The 21,961-nt window shown below is 43.7% G+C and overlaps 1 protein-coding gene across 2 annotated transcripts; it reads left to right on the top strand.

The window, feature by feature from the left end:
* The first annotated feature begins 510 nt into the window (after positions 1-510).
* tmem168a (transmembrane protein 168a) lies at positions 511-21,317 on the top strand. Of its 2 annotated transcripts, none has more exons than XM_084175804.1 (5): positions 511-556; positions 972-2,274; positions 8,627-8,769; positions 17,041-17,315; positions 18,955-21,317. In XM_084175804.1, exons 2-5 carry the CDS (start codon positions 1,111-1,113, stop codon positions 19,500-19,502), a joined length of 2,130 nt encoding a protein of 709 aa, XP_084031930.1. In that variant the 5' UTR covers positions 511-556; positions 972-1,110; the 3' UTR covers positions 19,503-21,317. The 2 variants fall into 2 exon arrangements, with proteins under 2 accessions (XP_084031930.1, XP_084031931.1); XM_084175805.1 differs by lacking the exon at positions 511-556 and adding an exon at positions 579-656.
* Positions 21,318-21,961: the final 644 nt, after the last annotated feature.

Genomic DNA, 21,961 nt, shown 5'->3' with positions numbered 1-21,961 from the left:
CGTAGAAAAATAATAGACCCCTGCCTCCATAGTGCCCCTGTTGAGATAAAGCCACACTACTCCACATAATCATTTTCCAGAAAGGATCATAATCAACCAGTGTTATTCCCATATAGTGTAGCATTTGACCAGAGCTACTGTATGTGGAAAAGTTATTATTTTAGTAGGGTGTCATTTGAGATGTGCCCCTTGGCACCACTATGCCACCTTCACGGGGATATCTTCACAGACCATAGAGGACACACAATGGATGTGGATACAATGATTAAATGCTCGAGGTGGTTGTCTTTTCTGATCAATTAATGTTAAAATTACATATTTGTTCAATTATCTTGATTGATAGATTTAAATTGTTTTATATCAACACTGTTAACATAAATACTTATATTTCATTTATATCACCTCTAATGGAATAGTAATTTATTGAGAGGGACAACCTGCTGTGAAAGCACATTCGATTTCTCTGCAAACGCAAAATCTCAACTATGTTGTCTCATCATACTTGCCGTAGTTTGGAGTCACGAACTGAAAACGAAAAAAGTTTTTAAACAAACGAGTAAGCAACTCAAGATTAATCTTTCGTTTTATCATTGCTAGTTATTTGTGAATACCTTTGATGATTTGAAGTAGTTTTACTGTGATGCCTCTGGAATTGCGTGAGATGTCATCACTTATTCAACTTTACGGAGCATAACTGGCTAGCTACTATAGCTAGCCATTCTTGTGCTATGTGGCATTCTTGTATTGTGTGCTAGCCATTATTGTGCTATTGACAGCAGCACCTAGCTAGCTAGCTAACTGTCTCTAATATTCTGTCATTAGCCACTGATGAGTGTCAATGTTTATTGCTATGATAATTAAAACGGTGTTTGTTTACTTGCTTGTCATCCAGTCAACATATAACAGCTAAATTAGGATGATTGTTGTGTTGATGATAATTCATGTTCCAAAAATATGTTCTCCTTTCACAGTGGCTGAATAGCCTATTTCATCTGGATCTCATCCTTAATATTGCCTAAATTGAAGTGCCCAAGTCCACTACAAAACTTGCACAAGCTTGCTACTGTCAGTGACGTACCTGATCATTGAATCATGAGTTCCTCCAGTTGAATGTTCAGGAGGATTCGTTACTGTCTCAGCCACTGTCTCTACGCAGCCATGTCACGCCTGGAGCTGGAGGAGGAGAGCGGGCCTGGGCCTGCACCTGGAGTAGAGGTGGACATGTGGTCGTCGGTGCGTTGCCTTGGTTACCTCTCCAGTTTCAACCTGATGGTGGCGGTATGCCTGGGCCTGTACGTGCGCTGGGAGCAGACGGACGAGCCCATGATCCTTGTCATCTTCATCCTGGGTCTCTTCGTCCTGGGCATCGCCAGCATCCTCTACTACTACTTCTCCATGGAATCAGCCAGTCTCAGCCTCTTCCACCTGTGGTTTGGCTTCCTTCTGGGCCTCCTGTGCTTCCTCAATAATCCCTCGCTGGAGGAGAATGTGAAGGAGCAGGCTACTAACTACCTGCTGCTGGCTAGTGTGGCTTTGAGGACGGTGTGGGCCTTAACAGATAGGATAATGGGCTGTGTTCACTATAAACCCACCCTGCTCTCGTCCGAGGAGCTCCTAGAACTCCTGGGCTTTGGCATCGCCAGCACCACCATGCTAATGCACAAATCTATCGCCCTCATTGCCCTAGTGGTGGCGCTGGGGGCTCTGATCGTGGGCCTGCGTGTCAAGTCCCTCCTAGCCCTGCCCAACTTGGCCTGCTTCGCCCTAGTCACCTCCCTGCTGTTCTTCAAGGCCGTGGGGATAACCACCAATCCCTTCGCCCTGGGCTGCTACCTGGGCCGTCTAATCTGTGACCCCCTCCTGGACGTCTACTTCAGCAGCCTGAGGGCCACCGAGCGCTGGCTGCCCGTGCTTTCCTGGGGACGTGTCTGGCGTCGACTCTCCCTGCTCCCTCTGGGGCTTGTGGAGATAGCCTTCTTCGTCCTAGCCGCTCTAAAGATGAGCCATCTAGAACTGTGGTACCTGGTGATCCCTGGGTTCTGTGTGTTTGGCCTGTTCTGGACAGTCTGCCACGTGGTGCTGCTGATCACACTGTGGGGCTTCCACACCAAACTGAGTGACTGTCAGAAGACGCGCTCGGTCCAGCCGTCAGACACACGCAGCCTGGACCGGGTCATGGCCTCGCGGGGGATGAGACACTTCTGCTTGATCTCTGAACGCCTGGTCTTCTTCAGCCTGGTGTCCACAGCCATACTGGCAGCTGTGTCCTGGCAGGTAAGCTGCTACATAGGGCTGAATGGTGAACTGGCAGGGTAATATATGTTAAACTAATGAATGAAAATATGGATTGATAAATCAGTTGGTTTATTGATCAGCTGATTGCGCGATTGATTGATTGTGTGATTGATCTGAGCTTTTCATTTATTGAGAAGATTTGAATCATTGAGAAGATTTGAATTATCTTATTCGAGACAGACCTGACCATAATAGCTGCATAGTAACAAAACAAGTCGAGTAGCATCATCAACATTGAAACATCAAGCTTCACGTCATAATCTCCAGAGACTGACACTTGCTAGAGGCCTGGCAGGCATTCACAACAGTCCCAAGCCGGAGAGGAGAGCTGCTTCTGCTCTCAACCGTGACCAAGTTAATTAGCACTTTAAAATGCCTATCTCCTTACATAAAGAGCCATAAATGATCTAGCCCTAATTTAGCTTTACCTTGTAATCTGCTATTAGCATAACAGGCTACACTGAGGCATGTCCAACTATTTATCACATCATATAAGATCTCCAGGCAGTGTATGCTACCGTACCTGTAGACTTCCAGTTATTGCGCTAACACTAGGCGAGTAGGGTCATCATTGGCTCGGGGGAAAAAAACTACCTGTAACTTCCTTCATACTGCACGCAGAGACATAAACATGGTATCCACGAGTTTGTCTGGGTAGGTAGAAAAACGAATAGTCAGAATCTCGCTGTATCTCTTTAAGCTATGACCCCACCATTTATTTTAATCACGAGTAAAAGCTAAAGTTGCAATGGGTCCGTTTAAAGGCCCTGTGCAGTCAAAAATGTGATTGTCCTGTGTTTTATATATTTCCACACTATGAGGTTGAAATAATACTGTGAAAATGCACTTTCAAATAAAATAAAATAAAATTGTATTGGCCACATGCGCCGAATACAGCAGGTGCAGACATTACAGTGAAATGCTTACTTACATCCCTTAACCAACAGTGCATTTATTTTTAACAAAAAAGTAAAAATAAAACAACAACAAAAAAAGTGTTGAGAAAAAAAGAGCAGAAGTAAAATAAAAAAACAGTAGGGAGGCTATATATACAGGGGGGTACCGGTGCAGAGTCAATGTGCGGGGGCACCGGCTAGTTGAAGTAATATGTACATGTGGGCAGAGTTAAAGTAACTATGCATAAATAATTAACAGAGTAGCAGCAGCGTAAAAGGATGGGGTGGGGGGGCAGTGCAAATAGTCCGGGTAGCCATGATTAGCTGTTCAGGAGTCTTATGGCTTGGGGGTAGAAGCTGTTGAGAAGTCTTTTGGACCTAGACTTGGCACTCCGATACCGCTTGCCGTGCGGTAGCAGAGAGAACAGTCTATGACTAGGGTGGCTGGAGTCTTTTACAATTTTGAGGGCTTTCCTCTGACACTGCCTGGTATAGAGGTCCTGGATGGCAGGAAGCTTGGCCCCAGTGATGTACTGGGCCGTACACACTACCCTCTGTAGTGCCTTGCGGTCGGAGGCCAAGCAGTTGCCATACCAGGCGGTGATGCAACCAGTCAGGATGCTCTCGATGGTGCAGCTGTAGAATTTTTTGAGGATCTGAGGACCCATGCCAAATCTTTTCAGTCTCCTCAGGGGGAATAGGCTTTGTCGTGCCCTCTTCGCAACTGTCTTAGTGTGTTTGGACCATGATAGTTCGTTGGTGATGTGGACACCAAGGAACTTGAAGCTCTCAACCTGTTCCACTACAGCCCCGTCGATGAGAATGGGGGCGTGCTCAGTCCTCTTTTTTTTCCTGTAGTCCACAATCATCTCCTTTGTCTTGGTCACGTTGAGGGAGAGGTTGTTGTCCTGGCACCACACGGCCAGGTCTCTGACCTCCTCCCTATAGGCTGTCTCATCGTTGTCGGTGATCAGGCCTACCACTGTTGTGTCGTCGGCAAACTTAATGATGGTGTTGGAGTCGTGCCTGGCCATGCAGTCATGGGTGAACAGGGAGTACAGGAGGGGACTGAGCACGCACCCCTGAGGGGCCCCCGTGTTGAGGATCAGTGTGGCAGATGTGTTGTTAACTACCCTTACCACTTGGGGGCGGCCCATCAGGAAGTCCAGGATCCAGTTGCAGAGGGAGGTGTTTAGTCCCAGGATCCATAGCTTAGTGATGAGCTTTGAGGGCACTATGGTGTTGAATGCTGAGCTGTAGTCAATGAATAGCATTCTCACGTAGGTGTTCCTCTTGTCCAGGTGGGAAAGGGCAGTGTGGAGTGCAATAGAGATTGCATCATCTGTGGATCTGTTGGGGCGGTATGCAAATTGGAGTGGGTCTAGGGTTTCTGGGATAATGGTGTTGATGTGAGCCATGACCAGCCTTTCAAAGCACTTCATGGCTACAGACGTCAGTGCTACGGGTCGGTAGTCATTTAGGCAGGTTATCTTAGAGTCCTTGGGAACAGGGACTATGGTGGTCTGCTTGAAACATGTTGGTATTACAGACTCAGTCAGGGACATGTTGAAAATGTCAGTGAAGACACTTGCCAGTTGGTCAGCACATGCTCGGAGTACACGTCCTGGTAATCCGTCTGGCCCTGCGGCCTTGTGAATGTTGACCTGCTTAAAAGTCTTACTCACATCGGCTACGGAGAGCGTGATCACATAGTCATCCGGAACAGCTGGTGCTCTCATGCATGCTTCAGTGTTGCTTGCCTCGAAGCAAGCATAGAAGTGGTTTAGCTCGTCTGGAAGTCTTGTGTCACTGGGCAAGAGTGTAAGAGCTGTTTGAAAAGGCCGCCTGAAATGTCTGCCTGTTTTGGTGGGATGGATATTTGGCCTGACTGGTGACATCACCAGGCGGTAAATTAGTAAATAGACCAATAAGAAAGAGTTCAGTTTTCCCCTCCCCACTCAGACCACTCCCAGCCAATCCTAGCAAAATTATTGCTTGAGAAGTCTTTGCTAAGAAGCCATTTTTGGTTCTTTTTAAACATTTTAATTTAAAACAATCACAATCAAGATACTTAATTGTTACTCAGAAATGATTTGATTTTGAGATAAAAACGACCTTTAATAAGCACAAGAAACCTGCAAAGTTAATAAAAGGGTGTGGCAGTAAGAGCAGGAACAGCAGCATCTAGTGGGCAAAACCTGCTACTTTCACACAACTTTATGGGGGGAAATGCAAGCGACTTCAATGGTTAATTTCTCTGAACAGGGAAAAAAATACATCACCAAATTCACTGAGAATACATTACATAGTTTGAATTAATAATACTCCAAGCCGCAGCTTTATAATACTTGTCAAAAATAGAGAACTGATACTGTATATTGACGGTTGGGGTGGCCTTGATTTGGGGGGGTACGTGGGTGGCTTTTGACAATTTATTTGGATTCATCACGTCTTAGGCATTTTAAGAAGTGGTTTGGTCCAAATCGGATGTTGGGTATTATATTTAATGAATATTATATGAATCCTATGAATTGAAATGGCCAATTTGGATGCAATCAATTAGCTTAATTTCTCAAAGTTCAAATAGTCTTTCAACAAAATAATGTTGTAGGAATGCTTATCTTATCTGTTTCTAACTACAGAAACCATTTCAGAACAATCAGAGATGGTGGGTGTCATGGCTTGCTGAAATATGCATACTACGTCATATACAGTGGGGAGAACAAGTATTTTATACACTGCCGATTTTGCAGGTTTTCCTACTTACAAAGCATGTAGAGGTCTGTAATTTGTATCATAGGTACACTTCAACTGTGAGAGAAGGAATCTAAAACAAAAATCCAGAAAATCACATTTGTATGATTTTTAAGTAATTCATTTGCATTTTATTGCATGACATAAGTATTTGATACATCAGAAAAGCAGAACTTAATATTTGGTACAGAAACCTTTGTTTGCAATTACAGGGATCATACGTTTCCTGTAGGTCTTGACCAGGTTTGCACACACTGCAGCAGGGATTTTGGCCCACTCCTCCATACAGACCTTCTCCAGATCCTTCAGGTTTCGGGGCTGTCGCTGGGCAATACGGACTTTCAGCTCCCTCCAAAGATGTTCTATTGGGTTCAGGTCTGGAGACTGGCTAGGCCCCTCCAGGACCTTGAGATGCTTCTTACGGAGCCACTCCTTAGTTGCCCTGGCTGTGTGTTTCGGGTCGTTGTCATGCTGGAAGAGCCAGCCACAACCCATCTTCAATGCTCTTACTGAGGGAAGGAGGTTGTTGGCCAAGATCTCGCGATACATGGCCCCATCCATCCTCCCCTCAATACGGTGCAGTCGTCCTGTCCCCTTTGCAGAAAAGCATCCCCAAAGAATGATGTTTCCACCTCCATGCTTCACGGTTGGGATGGTGTTCTTGGGGTTGTACTCATCCTTCTTCTTCCTCCAAACACGGCGAGTGGAGTTTAGACCAAAAGCTCAATTTTTGTCTCATCAGACCACATGACCTTCTCCCATTCCTCCTCTGGATCATCCAGATGGTCATTGGCAAACTTCAGACGGGCCTGGACATGCGCTGGCTAGAGCCATTTTAATCCATGACGGCGTAGTGTGTTACTAATGGTTTTCTTTGAGACTGTGGTCCCAGCTCTCTTCAGGTCATTGACCAGGTCCTGCCGTGTAGTTCTGGGCTGATCCCTCACCTTCCTCATGATCATTGATGCCCCACGAGGTGAGGTCTTGCATGGAGCCCCAGACCGAGGATGATTGACCGTCATCTTGAACTTCTTCCATTTTCTAATAATTGCGCCAACAGTTGTTGCCTTCTCACCAAGCTGCTTGCCTATTGTCCTGTAGCCCATCCCAGCCTTGTGCAGGTCTACAATTTTATCCCTGATGTCCTTACGCAGCTCTCTGGTCTTGGCCATTGTGGAGAGGTTGGAGTCTGTTTGATTGAGTGTGTGGACAGGTGTCTTTTATACAGGTAACGAGTTCAAACAGGTGCAGTTAATACAGGTAATGAGTGGAGAACAGGAGGGCTTCTTAAAGAAAAACTAACAGGTCTGTGAGAGCCGGAATTGGTAGGTGATCAAATACTTATGTCATGCAATAAAATGCAAATTAATAACTTAAAAATCATACAATGTGATTTTCTGGATTTTTGTTTTAGATTCAGTCTCTCACAGTTGAAGTGTACCTATGATAAAAATTACAGACCTCTACATGCTTTGTAAGTAGGAAAACCTGCAAAATCAGCAGTGTATCAAATACTTGTTATCCCCACTGTATGTGCAACTATGTGTGCCATGTCATTGCTCTCTCTCTCTCTTTCTCTCGCACACTCTCTGCTGTGTCCACTGAGCCGTTGGGCCCGCACTGCAACCTCTTTGGATAAAGATGGGCAGGCGTCTTGTTAGCTGTCACTCAAATGCGAGGGCCTGAAGCTCATTGGCTAGAACTCAAATTGATAGGAGGCTGGCCCACGTGGGGGGAAATGTAGGGAAAATGGCGCGGCACAGATTCAAGAAAGCAGTCGTTTTCAAACCAAGGATTTTGTGGCTAATTAAGGTGACAGTAAATCTGCTCATAGATTATGCATGTATGAACTACACATTGACACATCCAGCCCAAAGCGGGAGGTTTAAACAAATACTTTCTTAGTCGCCAAAGTACCGGAACACGTCTTTAAGCAAGGATACTTACTCAACCCACCCACATACTCTTCAACATTTTAAAGTAAGATATACAATTCATTGTCCGTGTTACCAAACATATAGGCCTAGCTATAGCCTTGAATTGTTTCTATAATCTAGGCCTATAGCCTTGCTCTACTTTAAAAGGGCTTGAAGGCTGGGATGGCATAAGAGCTTCAGTGTTGCTGTGTCAAATGAGAACTGAGGAGATGACGATGGACCAGCTGTGAGGCCTTTGGCAGTAGTAGCTGAATTTAACAAGAGGTCTGCTGCCTCCATCCAAAATTCATTAGCTAATAATGAAGCAGGGAGCTCTGAAGTGATGTGGTAAGCTTGCTGTTGCCTCGCTAATTGAACAAGTCGGATTGAGGAAAAATATGGATTTTAATTGTGAATGTAACACAAGTGTAATTGAGGAAACGCAAGGCTACGTGGAAATCGTCATGGCAACATAAGTATTTTGTTGTCTCTTTTTTTGTGTGTAATTTGTGTGTAGTTACTGAATTTTAACAGCTTGGGGAATTTGTATAACAATCCATTGTGGCCTTGGAATTTCACTTAGACTATCTTTGAAAAGGCTTCATTCTCACTCATTCCCACAGCTTCACTTGAGTGTGTTCCAAGGGTGTTTTGAGCTGTAGCCTTGTGATGGAATTTTGTTTGTGTGTATCTAAATAGCTAAATTATCTTACGCTTCAATACATTTTTTAAAAATCACAAATTACATTTTATCTTGTGTTGCAGCCCTCCAACGGTGTGTTCATGAGTATGTTCCTGGTGGTCCTCCCTCTGGAGTCTCTGGCCCACGGGCTCTTCCATGAGCTGGGCAGCTGCCTGGGGGGCACGTGTGTGGGCTACGCTGTGGTCGTCCCTACAACCTACAGCAGGTAGCAGCAGTAGCCTACTCTGTATGTACAGTGCATTCGGAAAGTATTCAGACCTCTTCCCTTTTTCCACATTTTGGTACGTTACAGCCTTATTTTAAAATGGATTAAATAAATTAAAATCCTCATCAATCTACACACAATACCCCATAATGACAACGCAAAAACAGGTTTGTTGAAAGTTTTCAAATGTATTAAAAATAAAAAACAGAACCTTATTTACATAAGTATTCAGACCCTTTGCTATGAGTCGCGGAATTGATCTGAGGTGCATCCTGTTTCCATTGATCATCCTTGAGATGTTTCTACAACTTGATTGGAGTCCATCTGTGGTAAATTCAATTGATTGGACATGATTTTGAAAGGCACACACCTGTCTATATAAGGTCCCACAGTAGAGCTCCAAGACAGGATTGTGTCGAGACATTTCTGCAGCATTGAAGGTCCCCAAGAACACAGTGGCCTCCATCATTCTTAAATGGAAGAAGTTTGGAACCACCAAGACTCTTCCTAGAGCTGGCCGCATGGCCAAACTGAGCAATCGGGGAAGGGCCTTGGTCTGGGAGGTGACCAGAAACCCGATGGTCATCTGTGGAGATGGGAGAACCTTTCAGAAGGACAACCATCTCTGCAGCACTCTACCAATCAAGCCTTTATGGTAGAGTGGCCAGATGGAAGTCACTCCTCAGTAAAAGGCACATGACAGCCCGCTTGGAGTTTGCCAAAAGGCACCTAAAGGACTCTCAGACCATTAGAAACAAGTTTCTCTGTTCTGATGAAACCAAGAGTGAACTCTTTGGCCTGAATGCCAAGTGTCACTTCTGGAGGAAACCTGGCACCATCCCTACGGTGAAGCATGGTGGTGGCAGCATCATGCTGTGGGGATGTTTTTCAGTGGCAGGGACTGGGAGACTAGTCAGAATCGAGGTAAAGATGAATGGAGCAAAGTACATAGAGATCCTTGATGAAAACCTGCTCCAGAGCGCACAGGACCTCAGACTGGGGCAAAGGTTCACTTTCCAACAGGACAACGACCCTAAGCACACAGCCAAGACAACGCAGGAGTGGCTTTGGGACAAGTCTCTGAATGTCCTTGAGTGGCCCAGCCAGAGCCCGGACTTGAACCCGATCTAACATCTCTTGAGAGACCTGAAAATAGCTTTGCAGCGATGCTCCCCATCCAACCTGACAGAGCTTGAGAGGATCTGTAGGGAAGAATAGGACAAACTCCCCAAATACAGGTGTGCCAAGCTTGTAGCGTCATATCCAAGAAGACTCAAGGCTGTAATCGCTGCCAAAGTTTATTCAACAAAATACTGAGTAAAGGGTCTGAATACTTTTTTTTTAGTTTTTCAGTTTTTAATAAATTTTCAAAAGAAATTTAAACCTGTTTTTGCTTTGTCATTATGGGATATTGTGTGTAGATTGATGAGATTAATTTTTAAAAAAAATCAATTTTAGAATAAGGCTGTAACGTAACAATGTGGAAAAAGTCAAGGGATCTGAATAATTTCCGAATGCACTGTATATAAACGTACACACACACACACATATATATATATATATATATATATATATATATATATATATATACATATATACATATATATATATATATATATATATATATATATATATATATATATATATATATACATATATATACATACATACATACATACATACATACATACATACATACATACATACATACATACATACATACATATATGTATATATGTGTATGTATATATATGTATATATATATATGTGTGTGTGTATATATATATATATATATATATACAGTGGGGAGAACAAGTATTTGATACACTGCCGATTTTGCAGGTTTTCCTACTTACAAAGCATGTAGAGGTCTGTAATTTTTATCATAGGTACACTTCAACTGTGAGAGACGGAATCTAAAACAAAAATCCAGAAAATCACATTGTATGATTTTTAAGTAATTAATTTGCATTTTATTGCATGACATAAGTATTTGATCACCTACCAACCAGTAAGAATTCCGGCTCTGAAACGTCAGCCTCGAAACCTTAATGACTTGGAGAAGATCTGCAAAGAGGAGTGGGACAAAATCCCTCCTGAGATGTGTGCAAACCTGGTGGCCAACTACAAGAAACATCTGACCTCTGTGATTGCCAACAAGGATTTTGCCACCAAGTACTAAGTCATGTTTTGCAGAGGGGTCAAATACTTATTTCCCTCAATAAAATGCAAAAATCAATTTATAACATTTTTGACATGCGTTTTTCTGGATGTTTTTGTTGTTATTCTGTCTCTCACTGTTCAAATAAACCTACCATTAAAATTATAGACTGATAATTTATTTGTCAGTGGGCAAACGTACAACATCAGCAGGGGATCAAAAACTTTTTTCCCACACTATATATATACAGTGGGGGAAAAAAGTATTTAGTCAGCCACCAATTGTGCAAGTTCTCCCACTTAAAAAGATGAGAGAGGCCTGTAATGACAGACAAAATGAGAAAAAATAATCCAGAAAATCACATTGTAGGATTTGTAATTAATTTATTTGCAAATGATGGTGGAAAATAAGTATTTGGTCAATAACAAAAGTTTCTCAATACTTTGTTATATACCCTTTGTTGGCAATGACACAGGTCAAACGTTTTCTGTAAGTCTTCACAAGGTTTTCACACACTGTTGTTGGTATTTTGGCCCATTCCTCCATGCAGATCTCCTCTAGAGCAGTGATGTTTTGGGGCTGTCGCTGGGCAACACGGACTTTCAACTCCCTCCAAAGATTTTCTATGGGGTTGAGATCTGGAGACTGGCTAGGCCACTCCAGGACCTTGAAATGCTTCTTACGAAGCCACTCCTTCGTTGCCCGGGCGGTTTGTTTGGAATCATTGTCATGCTGAAAGACCCAGCCACGTTTCATCTTCAATGCCCTTGCTGATGGAAGGAGGTTTTCACTCAAAATCTCACGATACATGGCCCCATTCATTCTTTCCTTTACAAGGATCAGTCGTCCTGGTCCCGTTGCAGAAAATCAGCCCCAAAGCATGATGTTTCCACCCCCATGCTTCACAGTAGGTATGGTGTTCTTTGGATGCAACTCAGCATTCTTTGTCCTCCAAACACGACGAGTTGAGTTTTTACCCAAAAGTTCTATTTTGGTTTCATCTGACCATATGACATTCTCCCAATCCTCTTCTGGATCATCCAAATGCACTCTAGCAAACTTCAGACGGGCCTGGACATGTACTGGCTTAAGCATGGGGACACGTCTGGCACTGGTGAGATCTTGCGTGGAGCCCCAGATCGAGGGAGATTATCAGTGGTCTTGTATGTCTTCCATTTCCTAATAATTGCTCCCACAGTTGATTTCTTCAAACCAAGCTGCTTACCTATTGCAGATTCAGTCTTCCCAGCCTGGTGCAGGTCTACAATTTTGTTTCTGGTGTCCTTTGACAGCTCTTTGGTCTTGGCCATAGTGGAGTTTGGAGTGTGACTGTTTGAGGTTGTGGACAGGTGTCTTTTATACTGATAACAAGTTCAAATAGGTGCCATTAATACAGGTAACGAGTGGAGGACAGAGGAGCCTCTTAAAGAAGAAGTTACAGGTCTGTGAGAGCCAGAAATCTTGCTTGTTTGTAGGTTACCAAATACTTATTTTCCACCATAATTTGCAAATAAATTCATTCAAAATCCTACAATGTGATTTTCTGGAAATCTTTACTCAATTTGTCTGTCATAGTTGACGTGTACCTATGATGAAAATTACATGCCTCATCTTTTTAAGTGGGAGAACTTGCACAATTGGTGGCTGACTAAATACTTTTTTGTGTGTGAGTTCTGTGTACATGTGTCTACGTAGTCAAGAACTACAGGAAATGTATGATCTCTGTAATTGCAAACACAGGTTTCTGTACCAAATATTAAGTTCTGCTTTTCTGATGTATCAAATACTTATGTCATGCAATAAAATGCAAATTAATTATTTAAAAATCATACAATGTGATTTTCTGGATTTTGGTTTTAGATTCCGTCTCTCACAGTTGAAGTGTACCTATGATAAAAATTACAGACCTCTACATGCTTTGTAAGTAGGAAAACCTGCAAAATCGTTAGTGTATCAAATACTTGTTCTCCCCACTGTATATACAGACTACGTAGACACATGTACACAGAACTCACACACACACACACACACCAGGGTCTCCATTAGTCGGTAATAGCCGGCATTTGGCAAAAATTTTATAAAATGAAAAGCCGATAAATATAACTGCCACCGGCCAATTGTCCTGGAGAAAAATACAATCCCATTGCAAAATAATGGAAATACCAGTCGATGTAAATACATTTGACCGGTTATGCTTATCGGTCTATAAGTTAATTTGCATAATGTTGTGGAATTAAATTGTCACGTGTGTATTTTCGTTAGTCGTTATGTTTATCACACGAGCACAGTATACAGATACAGAGCCTATGAGTGGAAAATCTGTCACACAGTGTGAGAGCTGCTGCTACAGCTTATCAAACAGTTAATTTGTTGATGCTGGCTTTAAACATGCTTTTATAAGCCCAATCATTGCGTAAAAATTCTAAATGCAATTGCGTGTTAAAAATTATTTTGATGGCTATGATTTAAGAAAGCTACTATTTTTATTTCTCAGCTGGTAATTGAAGCATGCTTCCCATTCACCATTCAAGTGCATATAGGCAACGGTATAGGCAGGCTTCAGTATGTCACACACCACTTTGCAATGAGCTGGAGGCAGTATGAAACCTGAACGTTTTACTTCATATTATGAGGCATGTCTTACCTTACTTCAAAGTCAAATCCGACCATAGAAACGTGGAGGCAATTATTTTATAAACATATGCCTTTTGAAACCAGTAGCCTATTTCTCTCATGTTCTATTGGTTTTCAAATCAACTTTCATTCATTGTCCAGTAGCCTAAGGCACCTAGTCATATTAGCAACCCATGCTAGTTGTTGCATCTTTAGATCTCCCCTCTTTCAAAATGTCTAATGGATGTTTTTATCTCTGTCACATGAAACTACTTGCATGTGCAGTTTGCTTTTGACAATGGTGGTTTCCCACTAATTGCATTATGGAACAAACATTTGTGCATAGCTTACTGACTTGTGCACATTGCTAAGCTTATAATGTGAAGAAATAATAGTTTATCAACATTTTAAGCTAAATTAAAATGCTGCCGGTCAAAAGTCTGGTGCCACATTTTCCTAATAGAAACCCTGACACACACGCACACACAATTCAGTATACACATGTACAGTGAGGGAAAAAAGTATTTGATCCCCTGCTGATTTTGTACGTTTGCCCACTGACAAAGAAATGACCAGTCTATAATTTTAATGGTAGGTTTATTTGAACAGTGAGAGACAGAATAACAACAAAAAAATCCAGAAAAACGCATGTCAAAAATGTTATAAATTGATTTGCATTTTAATGAGGGAAATAAGTATTTGACCCCCTCACAATCAGAAAGATTTCTGGCTCCCAGGTGTCTTTTATACAGGTAACGAGCTGAGATTAGGAGCACACTCTTAAAGGGAGTGCTCCTAATTTAAGCTTGTTACCTGTATAAAAGACACCTGTCCACAGAAGCAATCAATCAATCATATTCCAAACTCTCCACCATGGCCAAGACCAAAGAGCTCTCCAAGGATGTCAGGGACAAGATTGTAGACCTACACAAGGCTGGAATTGGCTACAAGACCATCACCAAGCAGCTTGGTGAGAAGGTGACAACAATGGAAGAAACACAAAAGACCTGTCAATCTCCCTCGGCCTGGGGCTCCATGCAAGATCTCATCTCGTGGAGTTGCAATGATCATGAGAACAGTGAGGAATCAGCCCAGAACTACACGGGAGGATCTTGTCAATGATCTCAAGGCAGCTGGGACCATAGTCACCAAGAAAACAATTGGTAACACACTACGCCGTGAAGGACTGAAATCCTGCAGCGCCCGCAAGGTCCCCCTGCTCAAGAAAGCACATATACATGCCCGTCTGAAGTTTGCCAATGAACATCTGAAAGATTCAGAGGAGAACTGGGTGAAAGTGTTGTGGTCAGATGAGACCAACATCGAGCTCTTTGGCATCAACTCAACTCTCCGTGTTTGGAGGAGGAGGAAAGCTGCCTATGACCCCAAGAACACCATCCCCACCGTCAAACATGGAGGTGGAATCATTATGCTTTGGGGGTGTTTTTCTGCTAAGGGGACAGGACAACTTCACCGCATCAAAGGGATGATGGATGGGGCCATGTACCGTCAAATCTTGGGTGAGAACCTCCTTCCCTCAGCCAGGGCATTGAAAATGGGTCGTGGATGGGTATTCCAGCATGACAATGACCCAAAACACACGGCCAAGGCAACAAAGGAGTGACTCAAGAAGAAGCACATTAAGGTCCTGGAGTGGCCTAGCCAGTCTCCAGACCTTAATCCCATAGAGGGAGCTGAAAGTTGGAGTTGCCAAACGTCAGCCTCGAAACCTTAATGACTTGGAGAAGATCTGCAAAGAGGAGTGGGACAAAATCCCTCCTGAGATGTGTGCAAACCTGGTGGCCAACTACAAGAAACGTCTGACCTCTGTGATTGCCAACAAGGGTTTTGCCACCAAGTACTAAGTCATGTTTTGCAGAGGGGTCAAATACTTATTTCCCTCATTAAAATGCAAATCAATTGATAACATTTTTGACATGCGTTTTTCTGGATTTCTTTGTTGTTATTCTGTCTCTCACTGTTCAAATAAACCTACCATTAAAATTATAGACTGATCATTTCTTTGTTAGTGGGCAAACGTACAAAATCAGCAGGGGATCAAATACTTTTTTCCCTCACTGTACACAGACCTCACACAGACACACACTCACTATATTTTTCTCCACAATCATCAATATTCCCTGCACCGAAGTAAAAAAATACCTTAACTTTACAGCATCCAGAGGGACAGACCATAATTTCAATTCCCTCACTGGACAAACCAAGTGGAAATATATCCCAATAACCATGCATAAACATGGCCCTAATGTTTCCCCCCTGAGGCTGCTCTCTCCCTGGCATACTAAGTGGCTGTGGGTGGAAGATGTGTTTACGACCAGTCAGGGCCACTCTCTGTCCAAAATGGCACCCTATCCCTTTGATTAGGACCCACTGGGCTCTAGTCAAAAGTAGTGCACTATGTAGGGAATAGGGTGCCATTTCAGACTCTGCCTCTATCTCTGTGCTAGGGCAGTTAGCACTTAGCAGTAGCTAGCTGCTGTCTGTCTGTGGTGGTGATTCGGATGCAGGCCCATACATCTGCTCTGTATGCCAGGGCTGTGGATGTAGGCCCCACCGGGAGACCAGAGTGCATGTTGAGAATATAGCAGTGTATTATCTACTGTTTGATGGGTTCAGATCATGTTTTTACAATGATGAGGACCCCTTGGGAAGATGAGGAGGAGGAGAAGAAGGGAACGGCGAGGGACAGAGAGCAAAGGAGAGAAAGTCAGACAGGGACAAAGAGAGAGAGGGTGAGAGGGAGAGAGACAGGCTTTTAGAGAGGCAGGACAGGGGGAAGGGGATAGAGAGAGACTAATATGTTTCCATCTTTGTATAGATAAGACCCATGCCAGGTTAGTGAAACAAATCTGTCACGTCATCCACTGCCCCCAGTCATCTCAATACAACGACTCAGACAACATCGACTCATTATTCAGACAGAACTCTCTCCAATCTCTCCAGCCCAAGGTCTCTCTCAAGACCATAATAACTCTGCTTTCAGATGAAATGTTTTGAGTTATGCAGATGTCTATATGAGTGAATGGAGAAAGTCGTGAGTAATGCCAGGCACAGGGACAGACAGATACAGAGTGAGTGGGGCTATATTGAGTAACAGAGACTGGGGCAGCCTTGACTCCTGTCCTTATGCCTGGTGCTGTGCGATGGAGAGACAGAGAGAAAGGTGTGTCGGATCGAACAGATGGATCTGTCTTGACCTCCAAATCTTGTTGTGGGGTCGTTGGGTCAGAACTCATCGCCATCTTTATTGTCACTCATTTTAGCCCTCCACACACACACACACACACACACATTCATATTATCTCATATTCCATCTCTACTGTACTGCCAGTGTCTTCACCTCTATTCCTTTTCTTTTTCTTTTCAATTCTGCTCTCCGTCTCCACTTGCCATTCTCTCCTCATATTCATTGTCTCCCCCCCCCCCCCCCCCCCCCCCCACCTATTCACCCATCCTTCTCTCCCTTCCCTCCACAGCCCAGACGGCCAGCCCACCCTCCTACCTCCGGACCAGGTGCAGGAGCTGAACGTGCGCTCCACGGGCATGTTGAACAGCGTGCAGCGCCTCTTCTCCCACCACATGATCGAGACGTTTGGCTGTGACTACTCCACCAGCGGGGTGACCTTGGAGGCCCTGCAGGCCAAGCTCAAGGCCTTCCTGGAGCTTCGCACGGCCGACGGGCCCCGCCATGATACATACGTGGTGTTCTACAGCGGGCATACGCAGCGCACCGGGGCCTGGGCACTGGCAGGTGAGGGTCATCATAGCTTACAGAGGCTGGCTGGCTGGCTGGCTGGCTGGCTGGCTGGCTGGCTGGTTGGTTGGTTGGCTGCCTCTGCTCAACTCTCAGAAACCAGCAGACAAGCTTCTTGCCTCTCTGTCTCTCATCGTCAATCAATGTTTATTTTGCACCTATTTATTTCCAGACTAGATCAAACATGAAAAATACAAATACAGGATCAAATTAAGGTTATATGTTTGAATAAAACATAATGATGAGGGTAGAATAATGTATTCTTGCTTTGCCAAACATTTTAAAGTTTTCCATTTGTTTGTGAGAAATGTCTGGAACAACAGCAGTAGTTAGAACAAGTACAAAATATTTTGTAGTCTGCCAGATGCAGTGTGTGCCTGTACTTTTCATTAATCCATGTGACTCTTAGCAGAAATGAAGAGTACAACATTTCCCCAGTGTGATAACTGAAGTTTGTCATCAGAGTGGCTGCCAACACACACCAACGCTTTATCACTGCATGATGCTGCTAGGAAGCTCAGTGACAATTAAACATGACTTGACCATTGTTAATGTACTCCCACTCCTAACTTTGATTTTTCTCCATTAACCCAGACAACCTTTTGTCTTTAATGTCCATTACTTGCTCACCACCTACCTTAACCTTATCAAATACATGCAGACAGTCATCGTGACTCATCGGGCAAATCAGCAGTAATAAGTAGTTAATTAGTATTATTATTAACCCATTACCCAATTATTCTTTAATGGACTATGGAAGGAAAATATTTTAATCATACTGCAATTTTTAAAACCCTTGTTATCAAACTAGCTGCTAAACTAACATTCAGGGTCAATAAAAAAAAAACTAGTACGTATTGTCTTCCTGAAGATACAGATCCAACTACGGACCAACCAAGTATTCTAGTAATATGTGTCAAAACATCAATGTGGCCACAGTATATTATCCTGGTGCTCCCCTGAAACCCACATTTTACTTAAAACATCAGTGTGTCGCGACCACACAGTATCGCTCCTCCTAACCGTTCCCTTTCTGAGCAGCTCCCAAGCTGTAAAGAAATATCTTATCTTGGCTCCATCTACGGGCACCTCTTAATCTTCCTGCCATGGAGCACACTGCCGTATTAATCCTCATGAAGGATACTGCGTGTCATACCCTGTGTCACAGTGTTTGAGCAGTGGAGGCCGAGGGGAAAAACAACCCGGGCCCTGGCTGGCGTTGGAGCTTTACAGAACGGTCTGGGAAGAGCGGGGTGGGGGGTGTCTCTGGCACTCTCACTCACTCACTCACTCATGCAGGCTGCTCACGCACACATATAGACACTCATATGCCGCTCACATATTTGCCACAAAGGAGGGGTATCCAAACAGAAAGCAGTCCCTGTAACTCAAGATTTAGGCGCCTTAGACTAGGGATAGGCCATACAGTCGTATAGCTGTAGATGGTATTCAGAATAACAATAGAGATGATTTGACAAATAACTTGACTATTCACATGTTCCTTTTGTTTCCATTGTGCATGTTATGATATAGATCATATCAGCTTTTCGCAAATGGTTGTTCCTTGTTGGTCCCAGCCTAAGACTTGGTTGTGGTTATTAAGCTAGAAACATGTTTATTTCTCTCTCTCTTCCAGGAGGAGACTCTCTGCGTCTGGAGCAGTTGCTGGAGTGGTGGAAGGAGAAGAACAGCGGCTTCACCTCCCGCCTCATCCTGGTCCTGGACACAGAGAACTCTCTGCCTTGGGTAAAGGAGGTCCGCAGGATGGAGGGAGTCTACGTGGCCGTGCAAGGGGCCGAGCTCGCCCCCGCCGGTGACATCGAAGGTGTGGACGCCCCCCGCCTCGGGGACTTCACCTCGGAGTGGGTGGAGTTCAACTGCAACCCGGACAGCGCCACCCAGTGGTTGGAGAAGGACAGGATGGTGGTGGCGGCCTACGGTGTGTCGAAACACTGGAGCGACTACACGCTCCATCTTCCCACAGGGAGCGACGTGGCCAAGCACTGGAAGACCCACTTCCCCCAGGCTACCTATCCTCTGGTGCACCTGTCCAACTGGTGCTGTGGGCTCAACCTCCTCTGGCTGTGTGGAGTGTGTCTGAGGTGCTTCAGGCGATTCAAACTGGGCTGGTTCCCTCCCAATATACTGGACACGGGACAGGGCATCAAACTGGTCCACTCATAGACTGAGCTGTGTGTCTGTCTGGGAGATCACTTGCCTGACCACTCACCCTGAATTGAATTCCTCTGCTCTATCAATCGCTACATACATTCAGTCTGAAACTGCCATCCTAGAAGTTGTTTGTGTGACTTCAAAACAAATTCATCAGTGATTGGATCGTCTATAACAAATCTAACCAATCAGAGAGTCAAAGTTGATAACTTCATCAGGTAGGCCGGCTCTGGCCCAACCCATTGGTTTCTGGGACCAATCAGATTGGTCAGATTGTGTTCGCATTCTAGAAATCGTCGAGGAGGGAGGCAAATCCAGACTCATCGTGGAGAAGAAACGTCAGTTGGCCGGAGCAATGTGGATGGGTAGCCAGGCAAGGAGATCACAATGGTGTTTCAGCAGGTAGCCTAGCGGTTAAGAATGTTGGGCCAGTAACCTAAATGTTGTTGGTTCGAATCCCCGAGCCGACTAGGTGAACAATCTGTCGATGTGCCCTTGAGCAAGGCACTTAACCCTAATTGCTACTGTAAGTCGCTCTGGATAAGAGCGTCTGCTAAATGAGTCAAATGTAAATGTGTTGACAATCATAAGTATCTATGGTAAGTCATGTGTAGACAATCACCAATAGTATATGTGGTAAAGTACAGTCACCACAAGAGGCCTGCTTTCTACGGTAAATCTGTAGACAATCACCACAATCAGTCTTATTGTGGTCCTCTGTAGCTCAGCTGGTAGAGCACGGCGCTTGTAACGCCAAGGTAGTGGGTTCGATCCCCGGGACCACCCATACACAAAAATGTATGCACGCATGACTGTAAGTCGCTTTGGATAAAAGCGTCTGCTAAATGGCATATTATTATTAGTATTATTATTATTGCCACAGACCGCAACCATGCTAGTATGGGCCTTGCATCTAATGGTACAAGGAGACAATCTCCACAATATTCTTTGTATCTGTGGTTTACTGACATCCACCGTATGTGCCTTGTGTTACTTTGTAAATTGAACTTTCTTGGGACAGTGTGCTTTATTTTGAAAATGTAATATATCATTATTAAGTGTTTTTTCTGTGCTTTTTTTTTTAGTTGCCATGTTTATTTCCACTTTTGAACCTGATAGTATATAGGTTTTAACATTTAAAATGTCTAGCCAAAGATTTTGGGACAATTTCCAAGAGTCATGTGGCCAGTGTCTTTCTTGCCTTGCGTTTGGTGTTGGTTTCTATTGACTGATTATTTAAAATGATGAGATGAAAGCCTTATTACCTTATTTTAGCACCCAATTCTGTTCTATTAGATGGATCACAACAAATGTGGTTAATTCATTTATTTGTTTTTTAAACATTAATTTAGTAAATGTGCTGCATCAGTGTGAGTAGGAGGAGGGGGTGTTGACAATTGGTCAGCCTGACAGGATCCATATACCTGCAGGGATATACAGTACACAGCTCCCTGCCTGCCGCCCATTTGCTGCAGTTGTTTTGGTGTCGAATCCACTGTAAAAACAATGACTCACCACATGTAGCCTATCATTGCATCATAAAAAGTTCACTGTGCCCTCATTGGTTGCGATGGCCATGGTGACCCATATTTGCCAACCTTTCTGCTTCATTTGGTGCTTGTCTTGCTCTCTCTCTCTCTCTCTCTCTCTCTGCGATGCTGCCTTTATGATACACTGTGATGTTTATGCTAAAAAGGTCAAATTGTATTATTCTACATATAAATGAAAGCCAAGTTTTTTGTCTCGCTATATCTTTGTTGTCCTGATTTGAACCGATGTGATGCCTTATCTCAGATTATGCTGGAATAATAAAGTGAATATGTAAAAAGTTGTATACATGTGTTGATCACTTATCTTTAGAAATGTATTGCCTTTTGTAAAAAGACTGTGCAGCTGAGCAACATTCTGGTATCTACCTGGACATTGAAATGGAAAGTTTACCCCAGAGATTAAAAGAGTCACTCAGTTTAGTTTGGAAAGCACAGTCAATGGGTTAAATTGGGCCCAGTCGCCTCTACATAATTGCTTCAGTTGTGGTTTGAGAGGATAGGATGAGTAGAGAGAGGAGGATGCATAGAGGGAGAGACGAATCATGAAATGGGGGAGGGGGAGGTGAGATGACCCAGAGGTGTCCCTAGCCATCCGTTCCAATTCCAGACTCAATAGCAGACTTTAATATGGAATGGTTTACAGACATTGAGCAAATACAGACCCTCGCTGTATAAATGTTAGTGTTGGCAGCTGATATTGGGTATGGGAACCTAGAAGTCCGGACAGATGTTGTAGGAATAATTGTCCTGTGCTGCTGTAAAAAGCTGTCAGTTCTCTCACCGGGGAGTCTAGCTAGACATAAAGCGTTCACTTCAGTTTAGTCCCCCTTTCCTCAACATGTCTCCGAAGGTAGAGCTGCTTTCAATGGTCACACTTTTTATGCATTTTATTGGTTTCATAGAGCAGGTCAGTGAACCACC

This window comes from Coregonus lavaretus (assembly GCF_964263955.1).
Source record: "Coregonus lavaretus genome assembly, chromosome: 13".
NCBI lineage: Eukaryota > Metazoa > Chordata > Actinopteri > Salmoniformes > Salmonidae > Coregonus > Coregonus lavaretus.
This window is presented reverse-complemented; position numbering and strand designations above follow the sequence as displayed.

Coding starts and splice junctions, on each gene's coding strand:
- tmem168a (XM_084175804.1), top strand. CDS start 1,111: ATGTTCAGGAGGATTCGTTACTGTCTCAGCCACTGTCTCTACGCAGCC. Junction 8,770..17,040: donor GTCCCTACAACCTACAGCAG/GTAGCAGCAGTA, acceptor TTCCCTCCACAG/CCCAGACGGCCAGCCCACCC. Junction 17,316..18,954: donor CGGGGCCTGGGCACTGGCAG/GTGAGGGTCATC, acceptor TCTCTCTTCCAG/GAGGAGACTCTCTGCGTCTG.